Below are 22,735 nucleotides of genomic sequence, written 5' to 3'. Positions count from 1 at the left end.
TACAGAAATGGCCTTGTTTTCCAAAATACAGCCAGCTCCCACAGTGTTCCTCGGGGTGCAGCAGTCCCGGGTGGATCGCAGGATTAATCCAGGTGTCATCGCTGCAGGACTGTACTTGTACACTGCAGGGTGCCCCCAGGCCCCATCCTGCCCACCCCAGCACCATGCTAAAACTGCTCGGGGGGGGGAGTTTTCTTTAGATAGGACAACACTTTGGGGAAAAAAAATACTTGTTCTTGTGGAAAATGCTCTTGTCAGCACGTTGGGTACTCAGCATCGCTGAGCAAATTGTAACCCCTGCGAGAGACCTCGCTTCCCGCTCACCTCCATCCCTGGAGCTTTCCAGTACAGGGATGGGGCTGGAGCCCCCGTGGGACCACCATGCCCAGGGACCAGCAGCCCCGCAGCGAGGGAGAGCATTGGAGGCTGGTTCATCGCTGTCGGGCAACACCGATGCAAAGCAGCAGCAGGTTCTTTTTTTTCCAGGGCGCTTCATGGGCGAGCAGCAGCGGGGCCAGCTGAGCCGCTCGCCCAGATGCTGCGGGCAACGGGCGCCGCCGGTGACGTGCTCGAACCGTCCCTGCGATGCAACATGCTAAGGAGAGGTCGGGGAAGGCTGGGCCCCGGCTGCCCTTCGTTTACACTTGCCAAATTTCGCCTCCTGCTTCTGAATGAACGTGGGACACGGCAGGAGAGAAACCCCGATGGGAGGAGGCAGCGAGGAGGTGGCGGGGGGGACGGCGGAGGAAGGCTAAGCTGGGAGTTAAGGCAGCAGAAAGCAGCCCCGCTGTCAGCCATCTTCATGCTGTGCCGAGATGGGATGAATCCTGCCCAGTCTCGGAGGGAGACGGCAGAGCTCCGGGGCACCGGGAGCAGGTACATGGGCAGCATTTTGCCTTACAGCAAAGGGACACGGGTGGTGAAAGAAAGGACGGTGCAGAGTTGTTTTGCGAGGTTGGATCCTGCCTTTGGCTTCGGTGTAATCCCTTTCGTTTGGAGGGGGAGCGATGCTGCGCCTCTGAGGCCAGCGGTGTCCCCACTCAGGACACGGGAGTCTCAGCGGGATGGCCCACGGGGCAGGCAGCACCACGGCCCTGGTGTTGCTGTCGATAAAGCCCTGCTGCTCTCCGGCCCCAAAAACCCTGCAAAGCACTTTGCTGCATGTTCCACTGTGCCCGGGTGTCTGCCAGCCGCCCTGGGGAGCTCCTTTCCCCCTCCAAAGCCAGGGCTGCACGGCAGGGAAATCCTGGGCCACCAAAGCCATGACTCAGCTTCCCAAGTACTCTTTAATTCTTTTTCTTTTCTGGGTTATCAGGCCGAACTGTCAGCACAGAGGAAAAGTGCTGCTAATCCCCACCCGGCTGTGCAGCCTCATGGCCTGAGCCGAGCTCGTGGTACCCACGTTCCGGGCTCCGTCCTCCCCAAGGCAGAGCATCACCCACGCGGGGCAGCCGCCCTTCTTCTTCCCCAGGTTCAAGGCAATCCCAGGGCTGTTGGGTCCTTCTTGCAAGAAGCACCTTTGCCCGGTGGGACCACGTCCCTTGGGGCTGCCCGGGAGGAGCGAGGGTGCGTCCGCCTCGGTGGGGCCAGGCTCACGGGTGTCTGAGCAGGTAAACAGAGAGGAATGTGCGGCGGCAGCGCGTGGGGCTGGCGTGTTCCCGGTGTGACTCACAGACACTGCCTCAGAGGCCGGTGATGCCGGCACACCCCGCGGCCCCGCTCGCCGTCACCGCCGCTGCCGGCTCCGCGCTTGGACGCTGCTTTTAATGAACCCTTGTGGAAAGCTGGCTGGGTCCTCCTGGGGCTGCTGCCAGCGCGGCGGTGTCAGGTGAAGGAAATGATCCAGCCGCTGGCTCCTGGTGGGGTGACCTGCGCCGGGGTGGCCCCCCCCCAGGGACGGGGTGTCGTGGTGTCAATTGATGCTTCACCCTCAGTGGCAGCGATGCACAGGGAAAGGCTCTCTGCGGCCGGGACGGAGGGTGCACGGTGCTGCACCCCACGCTGCACCCTGTGCTGCTCCCCACGCACCCACCGGTGCCTGGGCAGGGAGCACTCGGGGTTCTGTCCGTGTCAGCATCCCTATTATCCCAACCCACCAAGCAGGGACTGTGATTTGCAGCGCCCGGCACGGCAAGGTTGGGCAGGACGGTGCTGGCTGGCTCTCCGGAGGACGCAGCTCCAGCAGCGGGATTTTAGGGCCGCTGTATGGTGCAGGCAGGAATGTGTCTCCTGGAAGGATTATTTAAAAGGCACAAAGCGTAGTGACAAGTTGGCTTTAAAAGAGACCGATTCTTGAGGTCTTGCACGACGTCTCCATCTTCCTGGCTTCAGGCTGGAGCTTTCAGAAGGATCCTGAGCACGTCGGGTCCCTCCAGTCCTGCTTCGTGCCCCAGGCTGCCTCATTTCCCCCTCCCAACCCGTTTCCTTTACATGTGGCCGCAGCGGTGACGTCTCCCTCGCCACGCTAAATGCTGCACCACAGCGTAGGAGACGGCCCCGACGGCAGCAGGGTTATGGCATCACCAGGCAGGAAAGAAGCGGGACATGGGGAGTCACTCGGGGCCCATCCCATGGGTTCAGCCCTGCTCTGGGAACCCGGAGCCATAGCTCTGGATTGCAAAAATGAGCTGTCACCCGGTTCCCCGGCATGTCCGGGAAGCGGTGGCCAAGGGAAGTGCCGGCTCACGGTGACCCCCCAGCCCCACGCTGCAGGGGAGGGCAGGGAGGGCAGCCCCCCGTGCTGCCGGCTGGTTCAGCTCCAGGCTCACGCTGGCGGCAGCGTGGCTCCAGCCGAGCTCCGGAGCGATTGCAGCCTCTTTTTTGTACGCTTTGCAATGCTGGGCTTTTTAAATTCAGGAAAACACGGCGGTGTTATAAAAAAAACAACTTTGAAAATGTCCCACCGGGTCCTACATGATGCTCTGCACGAGGATGAATCCTCATGGGGACCCCGCAGGGACACAGCGCCGGAGCAAACGCAGCGACCCCTGAGTTGGCCCGCTTGGGACGTGCTGCTACCGCTTGAAACCTCGGCTCCACGCCATCGCTCTCGGGGCTGATGACAGCAGCGACGCTGCCGCCTCCGATGCCAGCACCTCCAGGCATCGCCCCAAGGAGCTGAACCTCATTTACCGGTTGGGGAAACTGAGGCAGGGAGTGGTGGGAGAGGGAGAGGCTCTCCCCATGACGTGCGAGCAGAGTCAGGAACAAAAGCACCCTCTTTCCTCCCCTGCCTGGGCGCAGAGCGGACAGGCTGGAGCACCCACCCGAGGGTCCCGAGCACGGCTGGGTGGTGGGAGTTTCCCAGCCCCACTGCTCCCCCCGCCCCAGTTTTCAGGAGAGAAACCCAACGCTGAGCCGAAAAGCGCAGCAAGGCTGAGAAATCCTAATTTCGAGCCCGGCCCTGGGAGCCAAGCAACCTCTGCCTGCCCTGCGCCTCTCCCCTCCCCGGCTCTGCTCCATCCCCCAAAAGAAACTTTTCCTCCCCCTCCAGCTCCGCGGAGCGCGGCGGGACGCGGGTGGTTGTTTGTTTGTTCTCGCAGGCTTTTTTTTTTTTTTTTTTTTGGAAGGAATTGGGTTTTAAAAAAAAAAAAAAAAAACCAAACCCAACCCCAACCCCGCGTCCCCGACCGGCTCATTATAGGTCGCCGGAGCGGCGGGGCCGGGAGGCGGCGGTGGGCGCTGCCGGCGCTCTGCTGGCGGCGGGGCCGGGGGATGCCGGGGGTGGGGGGGGGCGGAGAGGGCGGGCAGGGGGCTGAGCCGAGGCTCGGAGACCCCCGGGGCCCCCAGGTGAACGGCGGGGCCGGGGTCCCGCAGTGAGCCCTCTTTCCCCCCCGCCGCAGCAGCCGTGCCCCTTCTCCGATGTCCCAGGCCAGCAAGCACCGACCGAGCCGCCCGGAGCCCCCCCGAGCCGAGCCGGTCCCGCCGACAGGTACCGGGGGCTGGGGCTGGGGGGGTGGGGGGGTCTACGGTGCCCCGCCGGGGGGTGCTTTGCTGGAGACGGTGCGTGTGTATGGGGGGGTGGGTAGTTGGGGGGGGGGGGTGTAAGGACGGCTTGGGGGGGTGGGGGGGGGGCTGGGGGGGGGTGTATGGTGGAGTGTGTGCGTGGCTGGGGGGGTGCAGGGCTTGGGGGGGTGGGGGGTGCGTGGCTGGGGGGTGCAGGGCTGTGAGGGGGGGCGGGGGCTGAGTGCGTGTCCAGCAAGGCCCGAGTCCGTGTGTCCGTGTGTCCGTGTGTCTGTGTGCCCCTGACAGGGTGCGTGTGCCGGGCGGGGGGGGGGGGGGGGGGGAGGGAAGTTGGCAGCACAAAACTTTGCAGCAGTTTCGGTAACTTCGGGCAAGCGCGCAGGGCAGCCGAGGGGTGCGAGCTGAAAGGGTTAAAAACACCCCCGAGGGACAGGGATACCCCGAGGTAAACCCCCTCAGGCTGGGGAGGAGAGGGGGGGGTCCCTTCCCCACCCCGCAGCAACTTTTAGGGGTTCTCGGGTGGGATGCAGTTGGCGCAGGAGCAGGCCACCGAGAAGTGGATGGAAAAGTTTTGGGAATCCTCACTTTTTTTCCTGGGACAAAACTGAGCCCCCTCAGTTGTCCGGGCTCTGCCTGGGCCGTGAGGACCTGCGCTGGGGTCCTGGGGTGGTGGGTCCCCACCAAGGGTCGGTTCACGTGCGGAAACCGCATTAAAAATCCCGATGCGAGAGGCAAAAATGCCGGAGCGGGAAGCTGATGGCAAGAGGTGAAACACCCCGTTGCGTGTGCTGTCAGAGCAGACACAAAAGGGGCCAAATTCACCCCGGGACCAGCTCCCCGCGTGCTCCAAAAGCGGCTGCCGGGCAGCGGGCTGAGCAGGCAGGAGCTGTGCCGCGGGAGCACCGGGCACGGCGATACACAGAAACCAAGCTTAGCACAGCTGGATCTCTCCCCTTGTTGGCTTTGGCCCTGAGCACAGCTGGGCCCAAATTTCGCAGAATACATCCTCTTGTTCTCTTCCCCCTGCTTTTCCAGCTGGATGCTGCAGGCTCCGCTTCCCAGCTAAACTCTTTCGCTGCTTTGTGCTGCAGCCGTGTCGCGGGGCCGAGGCAGCTGCAGGGGCTGTGCAGAGCTTATTTCTCTGGATTTCCTTCCATTTGCTTTCCTCTCCAGGTGGGCAACGGTGAACTGTTAACGCACGGACCTAGTGCAAAAAAAGCTTTTGCACGGGAACTTGCCACCGGCCTGGGTTAGGAGGAACGCTGTGCACTAGCTGCTGTGAGATCAAATGTGGGGTTTTTTTAAAAAAAAAGTAGTTTAGAAATCTGTTAAATGCGTCGGAAAAAACGGCCTTGCAGCTTTTCCGCCTTGCCAGCCGCTGGCCGCACCGGAGCGGTGTGTAGGTAGAGCATGGTTCAGCCTCCCAGTTGTACTGGTGGCCTGAGCAGGAGCGGTGGGACCCGGCCGAGGTGTGCAACGTCTGGGAGCCCGGGGGCATCCGTGAGTGCCCGATTTGGTGGGCTCGTGGTGGTGGGGTGTCACCTTCATCCCAAACTAGCCCCTAACCCACCCTCCTCTTCCCCAGCTCCTCCTGGAGGGGAGCGTGGACCTGGAGTGGGTGACCCGACCAGAGGGGGACCAAATTTGCCTCCTTTAGACCCCGCTTCTCACAGCATGCAAAGCTGGAGGAGGGTCAAGGGGGTCTCCAGGACACCCTCGATTTCCATCTGCCCAGGCTCCAGGGGCCAAATTTCATGCTGAGAGAACATCCCTGTCCTCTCTCAGAGAGCAGCTTTCCGGGTGCGTGTCTTGAGCTTTGAATTCTTTGCTCACATAACTTCTCTTTGGTGGTTTTTGGTGAGCAATGAATGGACAGGGTCCGGTTTGTCTTTTGTGCTGGTTTGGCCTCGTGACGTTTCGGTGCAGAGCCATTATCGCTTGGGCAGTGTCCAGGGGCTCTGTCACGCACCACGGAGCCTGGGAATTTTTGCTCGGCTCCCTTTTCCGATGCTTTGCAAATTAGACCAGTTAATTTGGTAACACCGAGCCTGTGAAGTAAATGGGGAAACTGAGGTGCCAGAGTGGTTTGGCCCGAGTTAGTGCGTCGTGGCCAGGGTCGGGTTGGCATTGCCATGCTCGGTCCGATTTCCCAGCCTGAGACGAAGCCTGTTTCCCAGAGTTTGTTCCTTGGCATCTCTGGAGACGGGCCCGGTGCCGTCGCAGCCTCTTCCCTGCCAGGAGGGACGGGCATGTTGCAAACCAAATTCTCGAAATAGCCACAGGTAGTTTGCAGAGGAGCCTCAGAGAGAAGAGCCAGTTGTCTGCCTGTGTGGAGTACATGGGGTATAATTATTTTTTTGAGGAATTAACAGAAAATGAGAGAAAAACAGAAAGCCCTTTGGCCGATGAGATTATTTTTGTCCTTCCTTCCCTTCATGGGGAGGAAGAGGAGGGGGAACAGGGACAGCAGGAGAGGGGCTTTCCTTACGGGAAGCAAACCCATGTAAAGATGCTTGAGGCAAATCCATCTCCAGAAGACAAACCTTTCCCTCGGGTTTGAGTCTGCTCATTCCCACCTCCCTTCTTTCCCTTCCCAGCAGGACATCTGCTGCTATGGGACCACCGCCGCATCCCCCCCTCCATGTTCCCCCTCCGTGTCTGCATCCCGGCTTGGCCGCAGGCTCCGGCAGCTCAGCGGCTCTTTGCTTGGAGCTGGGCAGGGATGAGACACACACACACACACACACACGCAATTTTTTTCCTTTAATTCTTTCTGCCTGTTCCCAAGGAGTTTGGCCCGAGGTGTAACAGGAGGCGAAAAGCTGCAGCCCCAGCAGTGCAGCCTTCAATACGCCGAGCGGCTCTGCCCTGCTCCCCCAAAATACTGGGGTCCGCCTGCCTGCACGAGGGTGCTGCCACCCCACTCGGGGTCCTGAGCACCCACAGATGCCCCAAGCACTGTGGGGCTGTGGGCAGGGGGGGCTGGGCAGGAGTTGGTGCCACCATCACTCACGTACCCATTACTGGGACTCTGTCCTGCCCTGGGTGGGGGGCAGAAACAAAGGCAACCCCCTCCAAGGTCAAAATAAAAGGGTCTTTGGTTGTCTTAGCACCGATTTAAATGCAACGGGTTGCAGATTTGCATGCAGACATGCTGTAAGTGCAAAGGAGCAAAAAAAAAAAAAAAAAAAGCCCTAAAAGAATCAAAATTAATTTTGGGTTTTACCCCATGTAAAGACTTTTTGCACCAAAAGATTCATTTCTGTTTTCCTTTCAAAGTTTCTTGTCTACTCATGAAAATGCATCTTTTTTTTTTCTCTTGTCTTTGAACAACAACAACAAAACTCAAAAAAAACAATAAAAAAGGCAGATTTCTGACTTTTTTCAAATGTTTCTGGTTTTGAGGAAAACAAAGCGGGCCCTTCGGGGCTGTGCTGCTTGCCGCCCCAGCGTCCCGGTCCCGCTCCAGCTCCCTATTGAATTTCCTTGGAAAGCGCCTGCTTGAGTCTATTAGTTGCAGAAACCCAAGCTGTCCTCTGGGCGTTTTCTGTAGTTTTTCTGATTTTTCCCAGAGCTCCGCCTTGCTCAGTCCGTGCCCTGCACAGCCTCTTGCGGGATGGGCACCAGCAGCTGCCTGGAACTGCGAAGTTTGGTGTGGGATGGAGCCACATCGGTGCCTCCTGGTGCGGGTGGCCCCTTCCCACATCCCCCCCCCCCCCCCCCCGGTTGGGTTGTACTGGTGGAAATGAGCTATTGCGTAGCAGCAGGGATGGGGTAATTGGGATTTTTTATTTTTTTTTGCCCCAAATTCCAATTTTCGGGCTTTGCCCACTGCAGCCGCACATGTGCACGCTTTCGACCATCTCTGATCTTCACCCTGGCTTTAGCAGCCTCGTTGGACATCGTGTTTGACGTGGGGGGAAGGTTCCCCCCTCGCTCCGGTGCTTTCCCGCTGTCTTTCCACCGGTGCATCCCCGGCTCTGCGACGGGGCGGATCAGGGAGCAAGCAGTAGCTTCGGGAAGCGTTTTCACCCTAGTCCCATCCTCTTTTGGGGTGCTCCCCATGGGTATGCGGGGACTCCTTCCCCCGCTGCGGGCGGCCCCCGTGCCCGGGGCAGGAGGGTGCTCACCCGGTTCGGCTGCTTTCGGTGCCAGGACTGAGCTGCCAGCGCGGCGCGTTCCCCGCAGCGGCTGCGCCTTCGCATGGCGAGGGAGCGGGTTGACGGGCTGGCTCCGGCAGCGATTTCTCGCTCCACCCGGATGGCTTCATCGTTGGCCGGCCTCGCCGCCTTCCTTCAGCGAGCAGGCATGCTGCTGCCCCGCAAGCTCTGCCCTGACCTTTGCAGAAGAGCTTGTTTTCACCTCGCCCCGGCCCCGTTGAGGCCACGCCGTAGCTCCTCCGAAGCTGCTTTGGGGTCCGTGCTTAGAAGAAAACCCCAACCTAGCGAGAGCGCACGCCAGTGGGAAGTTGAGCACCAGGACTGCAAAGTTTTGGGCTGCATCGCCGTAGGATGTTGCTTTGGGTAAATCCCTTTTACGTGCCTCGGTTTCCCCGCCGGGCCGAGCAGTGATAAGGTTCCATTTCACAGCGGCTTAGAGCTGCAGCTATGCTAAAGTAAAATACATGGAGATCAGGTAATGTATGATGGGCACTGGTTTAGAACTGTATGCTGGGTAGATCTCAGGATGAAAGGTGCTGCATAAGTGCAAATTATTATTCTTGTTAATAATGATGTCCACCAGCTTACATTTATCTGCTCTTCAATTAACTTTTTTTAAGGACTCTTAGCAGGTTAGAAAGACACAAATTTTCCCTGGCAGAACCTGTGCTGGTTTGACCCCGTAAGGTTACACAATTACTGTACCGGCATGGTCCTTAATTAGACTCTCCATAATTTTCCCCAGCACAGCGGTGTGGCTCCTTACTCTGTAATTCCCAGAATCTCCTTGGATCTGATAGGCATCACGTTAGCCGCTTTCCAGGCTTCAAGGATAATTGCTTGTCCTTAAGGACACCCGGGATGTGGCAGGATCTCTTCCTGCATCCTTCCTCCGTGCCCAGTTCCCATGGCACGGGCGTTTTACATCCTTCTGGCCAGTACCGGGGGATAACCTGCACCGGGGAGCGCCGAACCGGCACGGTGCTCCTCAAAGTCAATGAAAGCTGACTCAACCCCAGGCTGGGTCTTTGACCCTTTGGGTTTTTCCCATGATTTTTCTCCACTCCTTGGCCCCACAGTGCGTTTGGGATGTTAGACGTTGCTCTTCGGTTTAGGTGGAGCCCAGGCCTGACGCTGGGAGATGGGCTGGCCTGGCAGCTGGAGGCAGAAACCTGGTCCTGCTGGATCGGGTTTGTGTCCTGGGGCAAGTCACGTTGTCCCTTTTCTCCAGTTTAGGCTTGGAGATTGCTTCTTCCCTTACACCTGCAGCTGTAGTCACGAATGCTGCCTTAATATATATATATATGTTAAATATAGTCTTAGTGCGTAAGGAGTAGTTCCTCACCATTGCTGCAGTGACAGAGGTGCGTGCTTCTTGCAGTGATTTTATTTCTTATCTTCCCTGAAACCCCTTCTCGAGGGTTATCCCCACCACCCTGGTGCCCTTGCTCTTGGGTAGGAGCAATTCTTCCATGAGGGTTGGTTTGTGCCTCCTCTGCAGGAGCTGGTTGGGTCAACGAGGACCTTTGGGTGATGGGATTTGTAGGGACACCTTGGCACGGGGTCTGCGCCCCAAACCTGGAGTCGGGGTTTTGTCACCAAAGGAGCTTTCAGCTGAGGTCAAATGCCAAACGCGGATGGACTGGATAGACGCTGATCCTGGCCTGTCTGGCCATCCCGAAATTCCTCTCTTCCTACCCACCCAATGGCTATAAATAACAAATAATAACAACTCCCAGGTTGGCAAGCTATTTGGGGTTTTGTGGGTTTTTTTGCTTTTGTTTTGCTTTTTTGCATTTAGGAAGTAACTTTTCATAGAAACCAATATTTTTTTTGACCGGATTCCTCATTGTCCCAGGACTGAACTGTTTATCCAAAGCATTGCCCAGGTGAGCAGAGAGACGCTGGGGCAAACGCTTTCCGGGAGAGAAGCAAAGCTGTGCTGGATCTGTCCTGGGTGTGCTCAGGAGCTCTGGGCATTTCTCCTCCTTCCCCTCTCACCCTGCTTTTCCTTTCCCTGAATATCATAGAATCTGAAAATGCTTTAGTGCATTAATTTCAGACTGAATGTAAATAAGCCATTTGGATTTTTCCCAGTTGAGCAAACTTTCAAACCAGAATTTTGCTTTCCTCTCCTCCAGCCTGGCTCATGGGATTGGAAGGATTTGCTTCAGTGCCGTCTCTTCTGCACTTGAAACCACTTAATCAAGCTCTAAAATATCCCTTGAATAGGTCAGACAGGCACCTGATTGGGCCAGGCAGCATGTACGGGAAAACCAAGAGAGATTACACGCTCATTTTATCTGCATAAAACAGATTAGAAAGCTCCCAAACTAAATATTGCTGCAAGGTAGCATGTTGTTAATGGCAAATACCTCGCTAGACTGTCTCTGTTTTTGTCTCCGTCCTACGCTATCTCGTCCCTGACCAGCCATTCCTGAGGGATTAAAGGGAGAGAGAAGGGGGAACGGGAGACTCTCCTGAGCATCTCCACGTCAGCAGGACTCGCGACCCACGGTGTTAGATTTGGATGCTCTTCAAGTCCAGAAGAGCTCAGATGTGGATCCAGACATGTCGAGACCCTTGTCCCTCCCTTTTGCAACAGGTTGACACCACCGAATGCAAACACGCTGCCTGCTAAAGAGGTGGGATTTGCTTCTGAGCTCACTGGCCCAAGCCCGTGCGTTGGAGGCATTTTTCTCTCCCGTGCTGCCCGTCGCTGGCACGCAGCCACGTGTGGGGCGGCGGTGATGGGTCCGTGCCACGCTGGTGAGGGGTCCGTCCATCTCCCGCCACCAGATTTCTTCCTCTTCAGCCAAAGGCACTTGGATAGAAGAGGGGCGGATAAATCGGAGATCCCAAGCAGCCAGGCAGATCATCTGTTGCATTAAGCTACAGCTCAGGAAAGCTGAGCAGGAGCCGTGGGACAACCTGAGTGGGTTTGACCCAAAAGCCTGGCTCCAGCTTTGCATCTTCCCACATCCTCTGTGCCTTCCCTGCTGGGGGGTCTGGGCACCACAACCGGCTGCAGAGAAGGAAACCCACAGGTCCCGGTGAGCCGTGAGATGCTGTGGCCGTGCTGCCTGCGGTGTGGCTCTTGTTTGTGCTGCCCCGGCCCAGCTCGGCGCAGCCGAGTGCTCTCACCGGCTGCTGACACGCTGCTGTTTCCTTTTGTTTGTTCAGCTTTTTGGGGATGGGTTAGCTCAGTCCTGCAAGCTCATCAGGAATTAAGCGTGCCTTGCACCCAAAGCACAAATAGTTTTTCCCCTAATCAGAACAACTGGGGGTTGCCCCAGAAGCTCCTGCAGATTTTGGCCGTGCAAAGCGGCCGCTGCTCCCAGAGGGACATTTTGTACGTTTGATTTTGCAGGAGTATTACAAGATACTCGATTAAAGCCAATGAAACCTTTCCACTTCTTTGCATCTTTCCTCCCCTCCCTCCTTTTTTCTCAACTCCTGTGATGCTTGGTGGACTTTGGAGCTCACTGATGTCTTGGGGCTTTTATGACGGGTGGATTTGGACTTTGTAAATGGGGAGAATAGTCAGAAAACCTGACCTGTGTGCATCGCCTGGGCTTGGCAACCAGGAGGTAAAGAAAGTAGTTCCGCTTCTATCGGCTTTCCTAATCTTTTGTACCTTACGGCAGCACTGTGATTTATTGAAGCCTGGCTTATTATTTTTAAATGCCTTATTATCTCTGTTCCCGTAAACAAAACATGTGAATTGCTCTCACTGTGTCATGTTACCTTCATTTCTCCCTCATATTTTACAAAAGGTGGTGCAGAATGGGGGAGCAGAGACCCGGACTCTTGTCCCAGGCTGTTTCTCCACCACCTGATGAGCATTTGCCCTGGCTGGGAAGGGGCTGGGGGTGCAGCTGCTATTGGGGTGCAGGTGGGGAAAGGGATGGATGTCCCATCTCGAGGGCTGGCTCTCCTTAGGGCTTTATCTGCATTTTGCCCAGGCTTGTGGTTGGTTTTAAACCCGTCAAATTTAGGTCAAGCCTGGTCTTGTTCTGGTGGCAGCGGGGTAATAGCAGGGGAGGGAAGAAGCCAGTCCCTGCCCTGGTGGCAGCAGGGAGAGGGGACCCTGGGGGGGACATCAGCTTGCCGGGGAACCCCCTGCTAGACCCCGGTGATGGGGGAGATGGAACTGCTCCTCCCCATGCCTCTTTCCCCGCTCGCCCTATCTAGTGTGGTTTGGGGAGCAGGAACCCCTCTCTTGGAGGGGCTTTGAGCCCCAAAGCGAGCGTTTAGAGGAGCATTTTGCCAAGCTTATTGGAGACCCACCGCACCCACGCGTGCCCAGTGCTCCTGCATTTTCCTGTGCATTCCCTGTGGGTCGGAAGGTGCCTGGGAAGCGCCCAGACGCAGCGAACCAGCAGCGCAGGCAGGGAGCTGTGGGGCAGGAGCCTGCAGGGTTTGCGCTGAGCCCACACGTGTCCGGCTGCCCCCAGCCCTGCCGCGGGGTCGGGCTGCGACCACGAGGGCAGACGTAGCCCTTCTCCATCTCGCTCCCAGGGGATGCCGTGCGCTTGGGGGTCCACGCTGTCCGTACGCTCCCCATGGACGTGCAGCAATAGGGAAGCGAGGCTGTATAAGGCAGAGAAGGACCAGCTTACCCAAATTTCTTTCCTGTCTATTTTTGTCTCTCTTCTGGCCAGCTTGTTCCAGCGGGAGTTAATTTAATTGCCATCTTCCTCCCTGCATCGCTGTGGTTGTGTGTGAGACCTCTTGTTGTGCAGGGTAATTATATGTGTGAAGTGGACATGGCAAAAACGAGCCTTGTCTCAATAGTCGGCGGACCGGCGCGCTCGCCAGCCATACAGCCCAGTATCGTCGCTTTCTCACGGAGCTCAGGGTCTAAACAGACCGTCCTTGTCCTCAGCCCCTTGGGAACGGGCATGGAGGGGGTGAGGGATGTGATGGAAGCAGCGCAGGGCGGCCATGGCAGAGGCTGGAGCTCTCTCCCTGTGCACAGAGCAGCTGCCAGCCCTTCTCCCGCTGCAGCACCTGATTTTCCGGCTCTTTTTTCCCAGTGTAAATCACTCGCTGCGGAGGGGAGCGCTGACCTCGGGGGGTGAGAGCAGGGCAGGGGATCTGATGGTGCTGGGGCTCCTCTGGGCAACCCCAAAGTCTCGGCTGTTGATTTTTAAGCCCTGAGCATATTCCAGGCATCTTATAGTAGAAAGTGGAGCAGCTGCCTGGCTATGCTGGTGCCCGGTGGCTTGGATCCCTTCCCAGGGACTGTGCAGGAGCTGCACCCTCTGTGCTCTGCACCGGGCGGCTCTGACTCAGGGCTTCATCCAGAGCTCCTCAACCATCAGGGTTTTCATGTCTGGCTTTAACAGGCTTTAGATCAGGAGCTGACTAAACACTGCAAGTCTGACTCAGGCCAGTCCAGGTTGGGACATGACAGGACGTGGATGCAGCAACATGTGGTTATTATTCACCTATATGCCACGCCTGTGTGCAAACACCTATAGGTAGATGTCAGCCTGCTCTCTCCTCCTCTCTGTTTTGCCCTGGGCTTTCCAGGGACATGGGAATGAGTTTTCTCCTTTCTGGGACTCGTGTACTCCTGCTCCGCTTGGGATTTGGAGCCAAGGGTGCTGTGCAAAATTCAGCTGGAGCTCCTGAATCTCCCTTGGTTGAGCCCCAAAATCACCTCGCGTGCAAGAGCTGCGGGCAGGGGTCTGCATCGGGATGAGTGTTCCTTCCCAGCAAAGCCCCTGTCGCAGGAGCTCCGGTACCCCAGGCTGGATCAGCATCCTGAGTTGGGCAGAGAGGATGGTCCTGTGGGGAAACTGAGGCAGGTGGATGAGCATGTGGGGGTGCAGCGGAGCTGGGAGCTGCGTGAGCATCGCTCGGGGCTGGTTGCAGCCCCTCTGCAGCGTGTTCAGTCTCCTGCTGACCCTGGGGTGCGGATGGGGCCGTCCGCCTCCCTTGTAGGGCCTCTTGTTATAGTCCCTATAATTATATGTGTGAGGTCTGCCTGCCTTCCTCCCCGGCTCCTGCTTGTAGGACCTCTTGTTATATTGAGTATAATGAAGTGTCCGAGGTCTCTCTTCCCCCCACCCGCCCTTGCCTGCCTGCGTGTAGGACCTCTTGTTATAGCCAGGGAAATTATGGGTCTTTGGTCTCCCTCCCTTCGCCCAAGCTATAATTTAGTTTTATATAAAGTGCGGTCCAGCCCCTGTTGTGCAAGCGGTTGCTATTCTGAGTGCTGGGGAGAAGGACAGGGAGAGGGATGGGGTGGCGAGGAGTGGGCTCGCGGTGGGTGGGGAAGCGTAGCATCGCACTGAGCATCATACAGACCCCCCCCGGCCACCCCACAGCCCCCCCAGACACCCTGCCGTGGTGGGGCAGCCGGCCCCCAGCCCCCAGTGCTGGCTCTGCGGGAGGTGGTTCTGCCTTCTCCTCGCTGGGTTTCTGAAAGGGGCTGTGTGGCATTGGGGTTTATCCCCACGGGAAATAGCACGTCTCTTGTTTTGGGTTTTGTTTGCCCCATCCAGGGGGTCCTGCGGGGGCTGCTCCTGTCCCAGAGCAAGCGGGAACGCGAGGGGAGGTGGCAGCCGGCTCCTGCAGGGAAGACAGTGGCCCTTTCATGGGAAGGGGGGATGAAAAATCCAGCTTGAACCACTGAGTGTAACTAGATCCCCTGGCTTTTTAGAGAAGGAATGTGGGACCTCGGGAGGGTTTTTGGGAGGAGGGTGCTGCCAAACTGCTGGTGTTGCAGCGGGGTGAGCGGCTGCAGAGCGATGCAGCCCCGATGCCCACCCCGAGCAGCCCCAAATCCCTCACGGTGCTCCAGCTCTTCCCCGCATGGTGTACGCTGGGCTGCAAAACCAACAGGGGCAGCTGGATTTGGCTCATGCCAGAAATCAGAGTTCCAAAGCACCGACTGGTGCCGTTTGCAGCGGCTGGGGATGTCCTGCAGGTTGCTGTGGGTTTGAGTGACCGGGGTCTCTGCCCGCAGCGCGGGGCACCCCGGGGTGCTCGGCTCCAACCCCGTTTCTTTTGCAGAAGCGGGCGAGACCTCGCGCCCTTCGCCGAGGCAGACGCCAGCGGCACCATCGGCAGAGCCGCGGCCGCCCGCCCGCCCCGCTGCCGGCCCTGCGCCGCCGAAGAAGGAGAAACCCCTGGAAGATGACGAGTCCCGAAAAGTCCTGACGAAGGGCTCCCGGGCTGAGCTCGCAGGCGCTCCCGAAGCTGTGACATGTGAGTGTTTCCCTCCGCAGCAGCACGTGCAGCTCCGGACACCTCCAGGTGCCCGTGCTTTAGGCTGCTGCCATCTAATCAGTAACAGGGCTCATTAAAAAGGCGGGTAGCTGTGGTGGGAAGCCGTCTCCTCCTCGCTCTGCTCTTCCCCACATCAAAGCAAAAGGCTTTAACTGAGCGTGAGTCACCGGGAGCCGGGGAAAGTGAAGGGCAGCATCCAGCAGCGCAGCGATGCCTCTCGCTGCCCTCGTCCTTGGGACCGGCCGGAGGCAGAGGAGGAGGAGGGAGGGCAACTGAAGGAGCTCTCGGTCGTGTTGGGGTCCTGCTGGGATGCCAGGGTGGGAAGAGGGACCGGCCCCTGGGGAAAGGAGCCGGCTGCTGTATGGAGCATCCTCCAAAGCCGCAGCGGGAGAGAGGAGAGCCCTTGGTAGAACGGGGTCCGTGATCACAGCCACGGGAGGGGAGCGCAACAGCCGTTTGCTGGAGCAAAGGGAGATGTCTCCCGTTGAGAGAGCTCTTGCCTTGGCATATCCAGGGCAAGGGTGAGGCTGGTGCAAAGCCTGAACGAGCAGGGGACGGGCTGTCTGCACTGAGGATCTGGTTTTGCTGGAGGCAGTGGTGAAGCCAAGCAGCACCTCCCCATTTCTGCTCCTGCAGACCGGCCGGTCCCCCCGCCGTGAGAAATACCGGGGTGGGGTAGGAGCAGAACCGGGGGGGCCGGGGTGCCCTTGCTCCATTTCCCATTGCAAAGGCGGGAGAGCAGAGCTGGCAGATGTGGGAGACCGGGGGCCAGGATCTCCTGGAGTCACGCCGTCCGTCCTTTCCCTGGCCCCCAGCCTGGATCCGAGGGTTTTGCTCCCAGGCTGCCCCTTACGCACACAGCCATTCCCCTTTTGTTGGATGCGAGCGTGCAGCTTTCCCTTCCAAGGGGTGTAAAGTGGATGAATGCTTCCCAACGGGGAGAGGGAGGGTGGGAACGAGGTTGCAAACTTCGAAGAGCGGGCAGGCAGGGTGGGAAGGGGAGGGACGGCAAAATCCGGGCGCTCCTGACGGTGTACGTGGAGCGAGGAGAGCGCACGTTTCCTCAACCAGAGCTCAAGCCCTTGCAAAGCATCTGGGAGCTGGGCCGGCTGCCCACAGACATTCTGCACCTCTGAGTCACGCTGCAGCCTGCTGCACCCTGCATGGCGCAGCCCTGCGCAGCCCCCTCCCCAGCCCACCCCCCCGGGGTACGGCCACCCCACAGGCCCCGAGGCTGGGAGGAACGTGGCCGCCTGCATCCAGGCTTGCCTGGGTGCTGGGTGCAGGGAACCCCCCCTCTTTCCCCTCTCCTTCCCCGGGGAAATGAGGTTCAGCTCCCTACGGAGCATCGCCTCCGGCATCCCTTGCTTTGCAGCCCACTCCTCACGGCGCGTCCCGCCGCTGCTGTTTTTGGGGGGGGGGGGTCACCATCGCTTGGGAGGGGCAAATTCCTCCCTTCCGTAGTACCTGGGGAGCACAGTTAAGCTCCCCCAAGGGAAGGTGAAGGGGGTGAGGGTGGCATTTTTGTGCCAGTCTGGCACATGCAAGGTCAGGAGGGACCAGGCAGCAAGGGGCTGTCGGGTGTAGGGTCATGTCCTTCACCAGCGGTGCCGGTATCGGCTCCCCCGAGGCTCAGCGCTGCTGGTCGAAGCCCACCACGGTTCTTAAAGAAGTCAGTCTTCTGGCAGTTTAGGAGCAACCAAAGCGGGAATTGTGGGTTTCGGGCTCTGGGTGTTGCGTTTCAGGCGAGAGCAGCAGACTCTGCTCAGGCGGCCACAACGTGCCGGTTTGTCCAAGCCCTGTCAGCGGCTCGGGAAGATGACTTTTGGCAGAGCCGATGGCCGGGGGGGGTGGTCACAGCAGGGCGAGGACCGCTGCAGTCTGGGCATCAGTCTGCTAAGCCGCGGTGATGCTGCCATGGAGGAACCTGAGCTGAGCCAGCACCGCAGCTGTGCCAGGGAGTATCGTCTCGGGTGTGAAACCCAAAGTGAACGTCCAGGCAGGTTTTGGTCGTTGAAGAGCTGAAGGCAGGCACTTTCCCCCAAAGCCTTGGTGTCCCACCCTGATGCTGGTGGGCAGATGCCGTGGGGGCCGTCAGGTGGGCTGGTCCCCCCCGGCTCCTGCCCTGACACCCGTGTTATTAGGGAGCGTTATACACTGCTCCACCTAAGCCTCGGGTTGAAGATGTCTCTTTTAGAAGAGCTTTAGGCTCCTGTGAGTTAAAGGCTCTCCTAAAAAATAGGAGCTATTTTTCCTAACTTAGAGGGGGGGATTACTGGCTGCCTTTCGCTGCCACTCACTGGAGCCGGAGCGTGATTTTGATTTACAAACGGTTTAATCCGAGGAATGCAACGAAATGGGGAATGCCAAAGCGAGTGCGTTGCATGCTACTGCAAACCCCCGGAGAAACCCAGCGCTCAAAGCTGCAGAGTATTTGCTGCCGGGCCGGGCCGCCGCGGGGGTCCCTGCGGGCTCGGCCCCTGCCCACCACGGCTCTGGGGCACCTTGGTGCGACTCGGCGCCCACACTTGGGCGCAGGCAGGTCGAGGGCGATGGAGAAGGGTGCATGGGAAGCCAACACCCCAGGAGGTTTTTTTCTGAGGGGGCCACACATCCCATTTTATCCAAGACCTGTTTTCCATTTCTCCTTTCTGCCCTTCTCCCACCTCTCCTGCTTCCAGCCCGTCCTTCCCGCTCAGCTCCAGTTATTTTAAGTTCCTTTCCCAGCACAAGTCAAAGACGCAGCGTTTCACCCAAGCACCCGGTTAAACTGCCTCCGCGGTCTGAGCCCAGCTCAGTCTGGCAGAGCTGGGCGCTGGGTCCGTGCACTTGTGTTTTTTTAACCTCCATCTATTATTTTTTTTTGCCGGTGAGGGCGGGTGCAGGACAGAGACCGTCTGTGCCCCCTCCACCCTGTCGGTCTCCCCGTACCCCACGGCCACCCCATGCAGAAAGCAGCTCCTGTTCCCCGGCGGCTGGAGGTGCCTTTGCCCTCGAGCCTCTCGCCTGAATCATCCCTTGTTTACTGCCACGGGAGAGGAAAATCAAAGTTTGGCCAAAGCACCATCAGGCGGGACTTTATTTGTGGCTTCGATTGGCGTTGCTGTGGCGGGGGGAGGATGGATGCTTGAACCCCCCTCCCTTGTGCTGGGTTCCCAGCCCTCTCCCCCACCGCAGAAGGACGGCAGCGTGGGGACGCGGCGCCGGGCAGGAGCGAAGGGCTGAGCCGTGCCGCTGGCTCCGGCAGCATCCCGGCGGGATGCGGGGACGCCGGCCTCTCTCACGGCTGGAGGGAGGTGCAGACAGAGCAGATAGTTATTTTCCTCCTCCTGCAGAGAAGTTCAGCCAGAGGCTGGGGAGACCTTTAATTAAGTGGCCAATTCACACAGTCCTGGGGAGATGAGCAGTCCAGCTCTCTGGTGGTGCTTCATCATCTCTGGCTTTACCAAAGGTGACGGGGACAGCCAGGAGCTCCGTCTGGCAGCGCCATGCCTAGGGCTCATGGGACGGTGGCTTGGCCACGGGGGTGGCTCTCAGCTGGAAGCAGCCACAGGCTTTTCTCTTCCCCCCTCGGCACGAGGCGAGCGCGCCTCGCCGTGCCTCTGCGCCCACTCCGGTCGGCCCCGGTGGTGTCATCCCTCCTGCCTGTGCTGGCAGCGCTGGGAGCCCGGGAGACCCCAGAGTTTTGGCAGTTGCAGCACATCCTTCATGACGAGTCTTTCTTTCTTGCTCTTTTTTTCATCCCGTCCTCTCTCTGGAGCCTCTATCTCCTTCCCTCCAGCCGTCTCTTCTTCTGCATCTCCTTTTCCATCTCCACCCTCTCGGACCATGCATCTGTTAGCATCACTGCTTCCCAGCCACGAGGCCACCCCGTCTCCATCTGGGGACCAGGTTCCCGTGTGGTGGCAAGGGACCGGGCACGTGTCTGTCCCCTGGCAGAGCGCTGCAGGGAGGGCTCGGGGTGGGTAACGTGCTGTTCTCCCCCCCTGCCAGGCCAGCCCCAGGTGCGAGCAGCCCCACAGCCCCCCAGTCCCTGCACCCACCTGCTGCAGAACGGTGCTGGGCGGGGGCCGGATCCAGGCGGTGCCAACGGGGAGGCGGGGAACGGGGTCTTCCGCCCCCTCCCCAGCACCCAGAAGCCTCACCGAAAGCTGCAGTCGCACCACTCCATCAACAGCCAGAGCAGCAAGAAGAGCAAGGGCAGCTCCAAGTCGGCCTCTTCCCACATCCCTATTGAGGCGCAAGAAGGTACCGGCTCTCCCCGGAGGGGTCCCTTCCCAGCCACCTCTCTCCTCTGGCCCCGCATCCCTCGGGGTCTCTCATGTAGCATCCTTCAAGCCCACTGGGACCCCAGGACCTGGGTGCCCCAAACTCTTTTCCTGGCAGCCTTCTGCAGGGCGGGTGCTGAGTGGGGTCACCTCATGTCCTCCAAAACCGGTCTCTCTTGGGGTCTGGGCATGTCCCTGAGTGTTGAGGGAGGCCCCTGGAGCAGCGCCTGCCTCCCAGCCCCTCTTCCCATCCCTTCCGTTAATTCCCGAGGGAGGATTTCCACCCTTACGGGGGCTGAGCATCCATGTGTCGGGTGCTGTCTCACCCAGCCGGGTACGTCTCCCCTGCCCAATCTCTGGCCGTTCCTCCGCAGACTGCTGCGTCCACTGCATCCTCTCCTGCCTCTTCTGCGAGTTCCTGACCCTCTGCAACATCGTGCTGGACTGTGCCACTTGCGGCTCCTGCACCTCCGAGGACTCCTGCATCTGCTGCTGCTGCTGCAACTCGGGCGAGTGCGCAGACTGCGACCTGCCCTGCGACATGGACTGCGGCATCATTGACGCCTGCTGCGAGTCCGCCGACTGCCTGGAGATCTGCATGGAGTGCTGCGGGCTCTGCTTCTCCTCCTGAGGGGCCGCACTCGCTGGGGGGGGACCAGGAGTGGGTGTCCCCCCCCCAGGCTCTCCAGCAGCGGCCGAGGCTCCAGCTGCTCCCTGAGCCGGTGTGAAATGCCAAAAGACGGAGCCTGGTGAAGGAGGAGAGCAGTATTCCCCCATTGCAAACCTCATCCTCGGAGCTGGTGAGCCGGGCTCGGATCCTGCCTGGGGAAGGGTGAAGCTGTAGGGGCTCCGGGGACGGCCGGCATCCCGTCACGCTCTACCTCTTCCCCGCACCGGGCCAGTTCGCCGAGGATTGCGGGAGCCTCCTGCCACCTGAGCCGAGAGCAGGAGCACCCACCCCGCACCCCACAGATCCCACGGGTGCCACCCCAGGGTCCCAGCGTTGGGGACAGCCTGTCCTGCTGCCACCACCTGGGGCTGCCCCAGGACGGTGCTCCGGGTGCCTTGCTCTGGTTTACATGGGGATGGCATGGAGCATCCTTCCCCAACAAGGACACCTCCAAGGCTGGGCGCAGTACAGAGCCTTGCTTCCCGCCGGGAGCCCACCGGGTGCCGGGAGATGCCGAAGCCTTTAGCCGGGCTGCGGGGTCCCCTGCTGTGGGACGCATCCTGCCAGCCCCCACCCCTCCTCGGTGCTGAGATCGGCAGCCAAGTGCAATACACGCAGCCTGCTCCCCTCCCTGTTTGGCTGGCCGGGAAGAAGCTTTTCCTTCACCGGTCCCTGCAGTGGGGTTGCAGCCGGGGGCCGGGGCAGCTGGGGAGAGCCCGGAGCCGGACCGAGCTGTTACCGACCCCCGTGCATCCCAGGGGATGGAGGGGCCGGGTGGCTTGGTTGGTGCCAAATGACCCCCAGCAGTTGTTGGCCCCATCCCACCACTCTGGGGACAGGACTCGTGGCTGGGCGAGGGTGGAAAATGCCCCGTTGAAGGGCTTGGGGAGACTGGGAGGGAAGTGTCACGGTATTTTATTTTTTTTTGTCCCTTTTGTTTGTTACTGTAAATAAAGGTCTGTCTTCATTTCTGACCGACGGCTGCCCCGTCATGTGCTCAGCGGGGCATTCCCAGGGGATGGCTGCCGTGTCCCCTGTCCCTGCGCTTGCCACCCCATCCTGCTCCCACTGCTGCGGGTGCGGGGCAGGAGGGCTGGCACAGAGGCTGCCGGGCTCCTTCGGCTTTGGGGACGTGGGACAGCTCAGTGACAGTCCCAGGGTGCTCCTGCTGTGGTCCTTGTGCTGGGAGCAAAAATGCGAGAGGACTCCCTGTCCTTCGCTCCAGGGAACAAGTCGAGGTCCCCGTGTGCCGCAGCCTGGCATCGCCTCCCTGCCCTGCTCCTGCAGCCATGGGACAAACCCTGGCCCCGTTGCAGCTCCATCCCCTGCTCCTCCCAGGGCTCTGCCCTGCAGCGGGACCCACGAGCTGCTTCATCTGCCCCAGGGACACGACTTCCCTAAAGGAGAAAATAAATGACGCAAATTCCCGGCTGCAGGGCTGGGGTGGGCACCGGCTGCCCAGGCTTGGCATGAGGCTGTGAGAGCTGGCAGCCATCCGAATTTGGGTGGCCGGGGTGCTCCTGCTACCACCCGCCACCTCCCAGCCTGGCCGTAGGACCACCATCTGTGCCGTGCCGTGCCGTGCCGTGCCATGCAAGTAAGGGACCGCGGCACGCTGCCGGCGTCTTGCTGCCCCTCGGGGGGCTCGGCTGTCCTGGCGAGGCTGCTGCCTGGGCTGAAGTTGAACGAGGAGGGAAAAATACTTAAAAATCGAGGCCAAATGGGTCAGTTGGTCACGGCGACACAGGCTGGTTTGGGATCTGGGCTGTCTGCCCTCCGGCACTGCCGCTCAGCCGTGAAACCTATTTTTAGTGGTGAGCTAAAGGCGGTCGGAGTATGGTGCAGTGCAAGTGCGTGGAGGGGAAGAGGATGATATGGGCAGCCTTCCTCCACCCCAGGCACGGCAGGGAGGACTCAAGGTGGTGGATCAGGGCTTTTTTCCTTTGCCCTGGTGCAGCCTCTCAGGCTGAGCCCCGGAGCGGGGGGCTGCGGGGGGGAATGCACATCGCTGCCCACCCTGGGACGGATGGGACCGGGGCCCCATCCGGCGCTCGGAAGCTTTTCCAGGGGCTCTGGCTGAGGCCCTGCTCCAAACCGTTTGCATCCTTGGCAAGGAGGGATGGAGGCACTGGCCTTCCCCAGCTTGGCCTCACTTGTGGTGCTAATTAGGGAGGTTGGAGCTGGCAGGGCTGCTCTCCCCACCAGCCGCAGTAACGAGCGCTGCTGGAGTCACTTAATGGGGAACAGATTCCTCCAGTGTGGGAGGGCCCTGTGGGCTGGCCGTGCCATGTGTGCTTGTGTCCCAGAGTGGGAAGGGGGGGATCGCACGCACCCCACGTGCCTGAAGCACCCCAAGCAGCCAGTTGCCCCCCCCACCGCCTGCTCCCTGCCTTTGCTCCAGCATCGAATGCCCTTTTAATGCTGCTCCCAAG

At 59.6% G+C, this 22,735-nt stretch overlaps 1 protein-coding gene across 1 annotated transcript; it reads left to right on the top strand.

Moving 5' to 3' along the window:
• Positions 1-3,732: 3,732 nt before the first annotated feature.
• MDFI (MyoD family inhibitor) lies at positions 3,733-21,252 on the top strand. The gene is made up of 4 exons (XM_049833114.1): positions 3,733-3,931; positions 15,150-15,344; positions 19,359-19,613; positions 20,008-21,252. The coding sequence occupies exons 1-4, from the start codon at positions 3,862-3,864 to the stop codon at positions 20,262-20,264; spliced, it is 777 nt and encodes a 258-aa protein (XP_049689071.1). The 5' UTR covers positions 3,733-3,861; the 3' UTR covers positions 20,265-21,252.
• The last annotated feature ends 1,483 nt before the right edge of the window (positions 21,253-22,735 follow it).

This window comes from Accipiter gentilis, chromosome 29 (assembly GCF_929443795.1).
Source record: "Accipiter gentilis chromosome 29, bAccGen1.1, whole genome shotgun sequence".
Classification (NCBI taxonomy): domain Eukaryota; kingdom Metazoa; phylum Chordata; class Aves; order Accipitriformes; family Accipitridae; genus Astur; species Astur gentilis.
Note: the sequence above shows the minus strand (reverse complement) of the source record. Positions and strands in the feature narration are given on the sequence as shown.